Source organism: Scyliorhinus torazame, chromosome 4 (genome assembly GCF_047496885.1).
Source record: "Scyliorhinus torazame isolate Kashiwa2021f chromosome 4, sScyTor2.1, whole genome shotgun sequence".
Taxonomy (NCBI): domain Eukaryota; kingdom Metazoa; phylum Chordata; class Chondrichthyes; order Carcharhiniformes; family Scyliorhinidae; genus Scyliorhinus; species Scyliorhinus torazame.
The window spans coordinates 350,471,102-350,482,514 of record NC_092710.1 but is presented as its reverse complement, the minus strand read 5'-3'; the positions used below and the strand labels follow the sequence as shown (position 1 = coordinate 350,482,514).

Sequence of the window (11,413 nt, the reverse complement as noted above, 5' to 3'; positions counted from 1 at the left end):
CATCCCCCTCACTCCTCGCATCCCCCTCACTCCTCGCATCCCCCTCACTCCTCGCATCCCCCTCACTCCTCTGATATCCCCTCCCTCCTCACACTTGATTCCCCTCACTCCTCTGAATCCTCCCTCCAGTCATCCTCCCCCCTCCTCTCATCCCCCTCACCTCTGATCTCCCTCCCTCCTCTCACCCCCCTCCTCTCATCTCCCTCACTCCTCGCATCCCCCTCACCTCTGATCTCCCTCTCTCCTCTCACCCCCCTCCTCTCACCCCCCTCACTCCTCACATCCCCCTCACCTCTGATCCCCCTCACTCCACTGATCCCCCCTCCTCTCATCTCCCTCACTCCTCGCATCCCCCTCACCTCTGATCCCCCTCACTCCTCACATCCCCCTCACTCCTCGCATCCCCCTCACTCCTCTGATATCCCCTCCCTCCTCACACCTGATTCCCCTCACTCCTCTGAATCCTCCCTCCAGTCATCCTCCCCCTCCTCTCATCTCCCTCACTCCTCACATCCCCCTCACCTCTGATCTCCCTCACTCCTCACATCCCCCTCACTCCTCGCATCCCCCTCACTCCTATCATCCCCCCTCACTCCTCTCATCCCCCCCTCACTCCTCTTATCCACCTCACTCCTCACATCCCCCTCACTCCTCGCATCCCCCTCACCTCTGATCTCCCTCCCTCCTCTCACCCCCCTCCTCACATCCCCCTCACTCCTCGCATCCCCCTCACCTCTGATCCCCCTCACTCCTCACATCCCCCTCACTCCTCTCATCTCCCTCTCTCATCTCCCTCACTCCTCTCACCCCCCTCCTCTCATCTCCCTCACTCCTCACATCCCCCTCACCTCTGATCTCCCTCCCTCCTCTCACCCCCCTCCTCTCATCCCCCTCACTCCTCACATCCCCCTCACCTCTGATCTCCCTCCCTCCTCTCAGCCCCTCCTCTCATCCCCCTCACTCCTCACATCCCCCTCACCTCTGATCCCCCTCACTCCACTGATCCCCCCTCCTCTCATCTCCCTCACTCCTCGCATCCCCCTCATCTCTGATCCCCCTCACTCCTCACATCCCCCTCACTCCTCACATCCCCCTCACTCCTCGCATCCCCCTCACTCCTCTGATATCCCCTCCCTCCTCACACCTGATTCCCCTCACTCCTCTGAATCCTCCCTCCAGTCATCCTCCCCCTCCTCTCATCCCCCTCACCTCTGATCTCCCTCACTCCTCACATCCCCCTCACTCCTCTCATCCCCCTCACTCCTCGCATCCCCCTCACATCTGATCCCCCTCACTCCTCACATCCCCCTCACTCCTCGCATCCCCCTCACTCCTCTGAATCCTCCCTCCAGTCATCCTCCCCCTCCTCTCATCCCCCTCACCTCTGATCTCCCTCCCTCCTCTCACCCCCCTCCTCTCATCTCCCTCACTCCTCGCATCCCCCTCACCTCTGATCTCCCTCCCTCCTCTCACCCCCCTCCTCTCATCCCCCTCACTCCTCACATCCCCCTCACCTCTGATCCCCCTCACTCCACTGATCCCCCCCCTCCTCTCATCTCCCTCACTCCTCGCATCCACCTCACCTCTGATCCCCCTCACTCCTCACATCCCCCTCACATCCCCCTCACTCCTCGCATCCCCCTCACTCCTCTGATATCCCCTCCCTCCTCACACCTGATTCCCCTCACTCCTCTGAATCCTCCCTCCAGTCATCCTCCCCCCTCCTCTCATCCCCCTCCCTCCTCTCATCACCCACTCCTCTCATCTCCCTCCCTCCTCTCATCCCCCTCCCTCCTCTCATCCCCCTCCCTCCTCTCATCCCCCTCCCTCCTCTGATCAACCTCCCTCCTCTCATCCCCCTCCCTCCTCTGATCAACCTCCCTCCTCTGATCCCCCCTCCTCTCATCTCCCTCACTCCTCGCATCCCCCTCACCTCTGATCCCCCTCACTCCTCACATCCCCCTCACTCCTCGCATCCCCCTCACTCCTCGCATCCCCCTCACTCCTCTGATAGCCCCTCCCTCCTCACACCTGATTCCCCTCACTCCTCTGAATCCTCCCTCCAGTCATCCTCCCCCCTCCTCTCATCCCCCTCACCTCTGATCTCCCTCCCTCCTCTCACCCCCCCCCTCCTCTCATCCCCCTCACTCCTCACATCCCCCTCACCTCTGATCTCCCTCCCTCCTCTCACCCCCCTCCTCTCATCTCCCTCACTCCTCGCATCCCCCTCACCTCTGATCCCCCTCACTCCTCACATCCCCCTCACTCCTCGCAGCCCCCTCACTCCTCTGATATCCCCTCCCTCCTCACACCTGATTCCCCTCACTCCTCTGAATCCTCCCTCCAGTCATCCTCCCCCCTCCTCTCATCCCCCTCCCTCCTCTCATCACCCACTCCTCTCATCTCCCTCCCTCCACTCATCCCCCTCCCTCCTCTCATCCCCCTCCCTCCTCTGATCAACCTCCCTCCTCTCATCCCCCTCCCTCCTCTGATCAACCTCCCTCCTCTGATCCCCCTCACTCCACTGATCCCCCCTCCTCTCATCTCCCTCACTCCTCGCATCCCCCTCACCTCTGATCCCCCTCACTCCTCACATCCCCCTCACTCCACACATCACCCTCACTCCACACATCCCCCTCACTCCTCTGATATCCCCTCCCTCCTCACACCTGATTCCTCTCACTCCTCTGAATCCTCCCTCCAGTCATCCTCCCCCTCCTCTCATCCCCCTCACCTCTGATCTCCCTCCCTCCTCTCACCCCCCCTCCTCTCATCCCCCTCACTCCTCACATCCCCCTCACCTCTGATCTCGCTCCCTCCTCTCACCCCACTCCTCTCATCCCCCTCACTCCTCACATCCCCCTCACCTCTGATCTCCCTCCCTCCTCTCACCCCCCCTCCTCTCATCTCCCTCACTCCTCGCATCCCCCCCCCTCACCTCTGATCCCCCTCACTCCTCACATCCCCCTCACTCCTCGCATCCCCCTCACTCCTCTGATATCCCCTCCCTCCTCACACCTGATTCCCCTCACTCCTCTGAATCCTCCCTCCAGTCATCCTCCCCCCTCCTCTCATCCCCCTCCCTCCTCTCATCACCCACTCCTCTCATCTCCCTCCCTCCTCTCATCCCCCTCCCTCCTCTCATCCCCCCTCCCTCCTCTGATCAACCTCCCTCCTCTGAATCCTCCCTCCAGTCATCCTCCCCCCTCCTCTCATCCTCCCCCCTCCTCTCATCTCCCTCACTCCTCACATCCCCTCACCTCTGATCTCCCTCCCTCCTCTCATCCCCCTCACTCCTCTCATCCCCCTCACTCCTCTCATCTCCCTCTCTCATCTCCCTCACTCCTCTCACCCCCCCTCCTCTCATCTCCCTCACTCCTCACATCCCCCCCCTCACCTCTGATCTCCCTCCCTCCTCTCACCCCCCCTCCTCTCATCCCCCTCACTCCTCACATCCCCCTCACCTCTGATCTCCCTCCCTCCTCTCACCCCCCTCCTCTCATCTCCCTCACTCCTCGCATCCCCCTCACCTCTGATCTCCCTCCTCTCACCCCCCTCCTCTCATCCCCCTCACTCCTCACATCCCCCTCACCTGATCCCCCTCACTCCACTGATCCCCCTCACTCCACTGATCCCCTCTCCTCTCATCTACCTCACTCCTCGCATCCCCCTCATCTCTGATCCCCCTCACTCCTCACATCCCCCTCACTCCTCGCATCCCCCTCACTCCTCTGATATCCCCTCCCTCCTCACACCTGATTCCCCTCACTCCTCTGAATCCTCCCTCCAGTCATCCTCCCCCCCTCTCATCTGCCTCACTCCTCACATCCCCCTCACCTCTGATGTCCCTCACTCCTCACATCCCCCTCACTCCTCGCATCCCCCTCACTCCTCTCATCCCCCTCACTCCTCGCATCCCCCTCACCTCTGATCCCCTCACTCCTCACATCCCCCTCACTCCTCGCATCCCCCACACTCCTCGCATCCCCCTCACTCCTCGCATCCCCCTCACTCCTCTGATATCCCCTCCCTCCTCACACCTGATTACCCTCACTCCTCTGAATCCTCCCTCCAGTCATCCTCCCCCCTCCTCTCATCCCCCTCACCTCTGATCTCCCTCCCTCCTCTCACCCCCCTCCTCTCATCTCCCTCACTCCTCGCATCCCCCTCACCTCTGATCTCCCTCCCTCCTCTCACCCCCCTCCTCTCATCCCCCTCACTCCTCACATCCCCCTCACCTCTGATCCCCCTCACTCCACTGATCCCCCCTCCTCTCATCTCCCTCACTCCTCGCATCCCCCTCACCTCTGATCCCCCTCACTCCTCACATCCCCCTCACTCCTCACATCCCCCTCACTCCTCGCACCCCCCTCACCCCTCTGATATCCCCTCCCTCCTCACACCTGATTCCCCTCACTCCTCTGAATCCTCCCTCCAGTCATCCTCCCCCTCCTCTCATCTCCCTCACTCCTCACATCCCCCTCACCTCTGATCTCCCTCACTCCTCACATCCCCCTCACTCCTCGCATCCCCCTCACTCCTCTCATCCCCCCCCCTCACTCCTCTCATCCCCCTCACTCCTCACATCCCCCTCACTCCTCGCATCCCCCTCACCTCTGATCTCCCTCCCTCCTCTCACCCCCCTCACTCCTCGCATCCCCCTCACCTCTGATCTCCCTCCCTCCTCTCACCCCCCTCCTCACATCCCCCTCACCTCTGATCTCCCTCCCTCCTCTCACCCCCCTCCTCACATCCCCCTCACTCCTCGCATTCCCCTCACCTCTGATCTCCCTCCCTCCTCTCACCCCCCTGCTCACATCCCCCTCACCTCTGATCTCCCTCCCTCCTCTCACCCCCCTCCTCTCATCCTCCCCCCTACTCTCATCCCCCTCACCTCTGATCTCCCCCTCCTCTCACCCCCCCTCCTCTCATCCCCCTCACCTCTGATCTCCCTCCCTCCTCTCACCCCCTCCTCTCATCTCCCTCACTCCTCGCATCCCCCTCACCTCTGATCTCCCTCCCTCCTCTCACCCCCTCCTCTCATCCCCCTCACTCCTCACATCCCCCTCACCTCTGTTCTCCCTCCCTCCTCTCACCCCCCCTCCTCTCATCTCCCTCACTCCTCGCATCCCCCCCCCCTCACCTCTGATCCCCCCCCTTCACTCCTCACATCCCCCTCACTCCTCACATCCCCCTCACTCCTCGCATCCCCCTCACTCCTCTGATATCCCCTCCCTCCTCACACCGGATTCCCCTCACTCCTCTGAATCCTCCCTCCAGTCATCCTCCCCCCTCCTCTCATCCCCCTCCCTCCTCTCATCACCCACTCCTCTCATCTCCCTCCCTCCTCTCATCCCCCTCCCTCCTCTCATCCCCCCTCCCTCCTCTGATCAACCTCCCTCCTCTGAATCCTCCCTCCAGTCATCCTCCCCCCTCCTCTCATCCTCCCCCCTCCTCTCATCTCCCTCACTCCTCACATCCCCCCCCTCACCTCTGATCTCCCTCCCTCCTCTCACCCCCCCTCCTCTCATCCCCCTCACTCCTCACATCCCCCTCACCTCTGATCTCCCTCCCTCCTCTCACCCCCCTCCTCTCATCTCCCTCACTCCTCGCATCCCCCTCACCTCTGATCTCCCTCCTCTCACCCCCCTCCTCTCATCCCCCTCACTCCTCACATCCCCCTCACCTGATCCCCCTCACTCCACTGATCCCCCCTCCTCTCATCTCCCTCACTCCTCGCATCCCCCTCATCTCTGATCCCCCTCACTCCTCACATCCCCCTCACTCCTCACATCCCCCTCACTCCTCGCATCCCCCTCACTCCTCTGATATCCCCTCCCTCCTCACACCTGATTCCCCTCACTCCTCTGAATCCTCCCTCCAGTCATCCTCCCCCCCTCTCCTCTCCCTCACTCCTCACATCCCCCTCACCTCTGATCTCCCTCACTCCTCACATCCCCCTCACTCCTCGCATCCCCCTCACTCCTCTCATCCCCCTCACTCCTCGCATCCCCCTCACATCTGATCCCCCTCACTCCTCACATCCCCCTCACTCCTCGCATCCCCCTCACTCCTCGCATCCCCCTCACTCCTCGCATCCCCCTCACTCCTCTGATATCCCCTCCCTCCTCACACCTGATTCCCCTCACTCCTCTGAATCCTCCCTCCAGTCATCCTCCCCCCTCCTCTCATCCCCCTCACCTCTGATCTCCCTCCCTCCTCTCACCCCCCTCCTCTCATCCCCCTCACTCCTCACATCCCCCTCACCTCTGATCCCCTCACTCCACTGATCCCCCCTCCTCTCATCCCCCTCACTCCTCACATCCCCCTCACCTCTGATCTCCCTCCCTCCTCTCACCCCCCCTCCTCTCATCTCCCTCACTCCTCGCATCCCCCCCCTCACCTCTGATCCCCCCCCTCACTCCTCACATCCCCCTCACTCCTCGCATCCCCCTCACTCCTCTGATATCCCCTCCCTCCTCACACCTGATTCCCCTCACTCCTCTGAATCCTCCCTCCAGTCATCCTCCCCCCTCCTCTCATCCCCCTCCCTCCTCTCATCACCCACTCCTCTCATCTCCCTCCCTCCTCTCATCCCCCTCCTTCCTCTCATCCCCCCTCCCTCCTCTGATCAACCTCCCTCCTCTGAATCCTCCCTCCAGTCATCCTCCCCCCTCCTCTCATCCTCCCCCCTCCTCTCATCTACCTCACTCCTCACATCCCCTCACCTCTGATCTCCCTCCCTCCTCTCACCCCCCTCCTCTCATCCCCCTCACTCCTCTCATCTCCCTCTCTCATCTCCCTCACTCCTCTCACCCCCCCTCCTCTCATCTCCCTCACTCCTCACATCCCCCCCTCACCTCTGATCTCCCTCCCTCCTCTCACCCCCCCTCCTCTCATCCCCCTCACTCCTCACATCCCCCTCACCTCTGATCTCCCTCCCTCCTCTCACCCCCCTCCTCTCATCTCCCTCACTCCTCGCATCCCCCTCACCTCTGATCTCCCTCCTCTCACCCCCCTCCTCTCATCCCCCTCACTCCTCACATCCCCCTCACCTGATCCCCCTCACTCCACTGATCCCCCTCCTCTCATCTCCCTCACTCCTCGCATCCCCCTCATCTCTGATCCCCCTCACTCCTCACATCCCCCTCACTCCTCACATCCCCCTCACTCCTCGCATCCCCCTCACTCCTCTGATATCCCCTCCCTCCTCACACCTGATTCCCCTCACTCCTCTGAATCCTCCCTCCAGTCATCCTCCCCCCCCTCTCATCTCCCTCACTCCTCACATCCCCCTCACCTCTGATCTCCCTCACTCCTCACATCCCCCTCACTCCTCGCATCCCCCTCACTCCTCTCATCCCCCTCACTCCTCGCATCCCCCTCACATCTGATCCCCCTCACTCCTCACATCCCCCTCACTCCTCGCATCCCCCTCACTCCTCGCATCCCCCTCACTCCTCGCATCCCCCTCACTCCTCTGATATCCCCTCCCTCCTCACACCTGATTCCCCTCACTCCTCTGAATCCTCCCTCCAGTCATCCTCCCCCCTCCTCTCATCCCCCTCACCCCTGATCTCCCTCCCTCCTCTCACCCCCCTCCTCTCATCCCCCTCACTCCTCACATCCCCCTCACCTCTGATCCCCCTCACTCCACTGATCCCCCCTCCTCTCATCTCCCTCACTCCTCGCATCCCCCTCACCTCTGATCCCCCTCACTCCTCACATCCCCCTCACTCCTCACATCCCCCTCACTCCTCACATCCCCCTCACCTGATCCCCCTCACTCCACTGATCCCCCCCTCCTCTCATCTCCCTCACTCCTCGCATCCCCCTCACCTCTGATCCCCCTCACTCCTCACATCCCCCTCACTCCTCACATCCCCCTCACTCCTCGCATCCCCCTCACTCCTCTGATATCCCCTCCCTCCTCACACCTGATTCCCCTCACTCCTCTGAATCCTCCCTCCAGTCATCCTCCCCCCTCCTCTCATCTCCCTCACTCCTCACATCCCCGTCACCTCTGATCTCCCTCACTCCTCACATCCCACTCACTCCTCGCATCCACCTCACTCCTCTCATCCCCCCTCACTCCTCTCCTCCCCCTCACTCCTCACATCCCCCTCACTCCTCGCATCCCCCTCACCTCTGATCTCCCTCCCTCCTCTCACCCCCCTCCTCACATCCCCCTCACTCCTCGCATCCCCCTCACCTCTGATCTCCCTCCCTCCTCTCACCCCCCTCCTCACATCCCCCTCCCTCCTCTCATCCCCTCCTCACATCCCCCTCCCTCCTCTCACCCCCCTCCTCACATCCCCCTCACTCCTCACATCCCCCTCACCTCTGATCCCCCTCACTCCTCACATCCCCCTCACTCCTCACATCCCCCTCACTCCTCGCATCCCCCTCACTCCTCTGATATCCCCTCCCTCCTCACACCTGATTCCCCTCACTCCTCTGAATCCTCCCTCCAGTCATCCTCCCCTCCTCTCATCTCCCTCACTCCTCACATCCCCCTCACCTCTGATCTCCCTCACTCCTCACATCCCCCTCACTCCTCGCATCCCCCTCACTCCTCTCCTCCCCCTCACTCCTCGCATCCCCCTCACATCTGATCCCCCTCACTCCTCACATCCCCCTCACTCCTCACATCCCCCTCACTCCTCGCATCCCCCTCACTCCTCGCATCCCCCTCACTCCTCTGATATCCCCTCCCTCCTCACACCTGATTCCCCTCACTCCTCTGAATCCTCCCTCCAGTCATCCTCCCCCCTCCTCTCATCCTCCCCCCTCCTCTCATCCCCCTCACCTCTGATCTCCCTCCCTCCTCTCACCCCCTCCTCACATCCCCCTCACTCCTCACATCCCCCTCACCTCTGATCTCCCTCCCTCCTCTCACCCCCCTCCTCTCATCCCCCTCACCTCTCATCTCCCTCCCTCCTCTCACCCCCCTCCTCTCATCTCCCTCCCTCCTCTCACCCCCCTCCTCTCATCTCCCTCCCTCCTCTCACCCCCCTCCTTCCTCTCACCCCCCTCCTCACATCCCCCTCACTCCTCACATCCCCCTCACCTCTGATCTCCCTCCCTCCCTCCTCTCACCCCCCTCCTCTCATCCCCCTCACCTCTCATCTCCCTCCCTCCTCTCACCCCCTCCTCTCATCTCCCTCCCTCCTCTCACCCCCCTCCTCTCACCCCCTCCTCTCATCCCTCTCACTCTCCACTCATCAGCAGCCTCCCGCAGTCGGGCGCTCTCTCCCCGTGCACCCGCCGGCGCGCTCCGCGGACGCGCGCTCGGTTGCCCTGGAGACGGGGACGCGCCCCCGCGAACGCGCGCTCGGTTGCCCTGGAGACGGGGACGCGCCCCCGCGGACGCGCGCTCGGTTGCCCTGGAGACGGGGACGCTCCCCCCGCGGACGCGCGCTCGGTTGCCCTGGAGACGGGGACGCGCCCCCCGCGGACGCGCTAACGGAAAGTTGCCGGTCGGTCGCTCGGTGAAGGAGAGATTCCGCCGCCGGTTTTACCTCAGGAAATCCTGCAGAGCCGGGCCCGAGGCCCGGGGCCCGGTCCCCACGGTGATGGTGAGTGAAACATCGTTACCAACCCTCCCGGAACGGCCGGGAGATTGTCAAATACACACAATCTCGTCAAACACTTCATCCGTCATCAGCACGGGGGCAGGAACGGGCCATTCGGCCCCTCCAGGCGGTTCTGTCACTGAAACGGGGGCAGGAACGGGCCATTCGGCCCCTCCAGGCGGTTCTGTCAGTGAAACAGGGGCAGGAACGGGCCATTCGGCCCCTCCAGGCGGTTCTGTCAGTGAAACAGGGGCAGGAACGGGCCATTCGGCCCCTCCAGGCGGTTCTGTCAGTGAAACGGGGGCAGGAACGGGCCATTCGGCCCCTCCAGGCGGTCTGTCACTGAAATGGGGGCAGGAATGGGCCATTCGGCCCCTCCAGGCGGTTCTGTCAGTGAAACAGGGGCAGGAACGGGCCATTCGGCCCCTCCAGGTGGTTCTGTCAGTGAAACAGGGGCAGGAATGGGCCATTCGGCCCCTCCAGGCGGTTCTGTCAGTGAAACGGGGGCAGGAACGGGCCATTCGGCCCCTCCAGGCGGTTCTGTCAGTGAAACGGGGGCAGGAAAGGGCCATTCGGCCCCTCCAGGCGGTTCTGTCAGTGAAACGGGGGCAGGAACGGGCCATTCGGCCCCTCCAGGCGGTTCTGTCACTGAAACAGGGGCAGGAATGGGCCATTCGGCCCCTCCAGGCGGTTCTGTCAGTGAAACGGGGGCAGGAATGGGCCATTCAGCCCCTCCAGGTGGTTCTGTCACTGAAACAGGGGCAGGAATGGGCCATTCGCCCCTCCAGGTGGTTCTGTCACTGAAATGGGGGCAGGAATGGGCCATTTGGCCCCTCCAGGCGGTTCTGTCACTGAAACGAGAGCAGGAATGGGCCATTCGGCCCCTCCAGGTGGTTCTGTCAGTGAAACGGGGGCAGGAATGGGCCATTCGGCTCCTCCAGGTGGTTCTGTCACTGAAATGGGGGCAGGAATGGGCCATTCGGCCCCTCCAGGTGGTTATGTCACTGAAACGGGGGCAGGAATTGGCCATTCGGCCCCTCCAGATGGTTCTGTCATTCTGTTATGGCTGAGTCATGTCAGCTCCATTCAGAAATTCACACAATATTGGAGCAGAATTAGGCCATTTGGCCCATCGAGTCTGCTCCGCCATTGTATCATGGCTGATCTAATCCTGGCCTCACCGCCACTGTTCTGCCTGTTCCCCATAACCCTTGAACCCATTATAAATTAAAAATCTGTCAAACTCATCATTAAATTTACTCACTGTCCCAGCATACACCACATTCTGGAGCAGCAAATTCCACAGATTCACAACCCTTTGCGAGAAGCAGTTGCTCTTCAAATCTGTTTTAAATCAGCGACCCCTTACCGTAAGACTATGACCTCTCGTTTTAGAATGCCGCACACGAGGAAGCATCCACTCCACGTCCACTTTATCTATACCTTTTATCATCTTCTATACCTCAATTTGATCTCCCCTCATTCTAAACTCATCGGCCGAAACTACTCAATCTCTCTTCATACGACAAACCCTCAACCCCGGAATCAATCCAGTGAACCTCCTCTGAACTGCCTCCAATGCCTCTACATCTTTCTCAAGATGTGGAGATGCCGGCGTTGGATTGGGGTGAGCACAGTAAGAAGTCTTACAACATTTTCTGGGAGCGGGAGAGAGAGAGGGAGCCGGAGTGCAGCTTGGGAATCAGGTAAGTGTTTAAACTTACCCCCAGGTTCCAGCGGCCTTCATTTCCGGGAGCGGGAGAGAGAGAGGGAGCCAGAGTTCAGCTTGGGAATCAGGTAAGTGTTTAAACTTACCCCCAGGTTCCAGCGGCCTTCAT

The 11,413-nt window shown here is 61.6% G+C and overlaps 1 protein-coding gene across 1 annotated transcript in view; it reads left to right on the top strand.

Annotated features, from left to right (window-relative positions):
- The first annotated feature begins 9,461 nt into the window (after positions 1–9,461).
- The window catches only part of LOC140411509 (dynein axonemal heavy chain 6-like), a 1,703,852-nt gene continuing 1,701,900 nt past the window's right edge, over positions 9,462–11,413 (top strand). Inside the window, exon 1 of the mRNA XM_072500595.1 lies at positions 9,462–9,578. Within this exon, the coding sequence (XP_072356696.1) occupies positions 9,576–9,578 (3 nt within the window). The 5' untranslated portion in view covers positions 9,462–9,575. The remainder of the gene's footprint in view (positions 9,579–11,413) is intronic.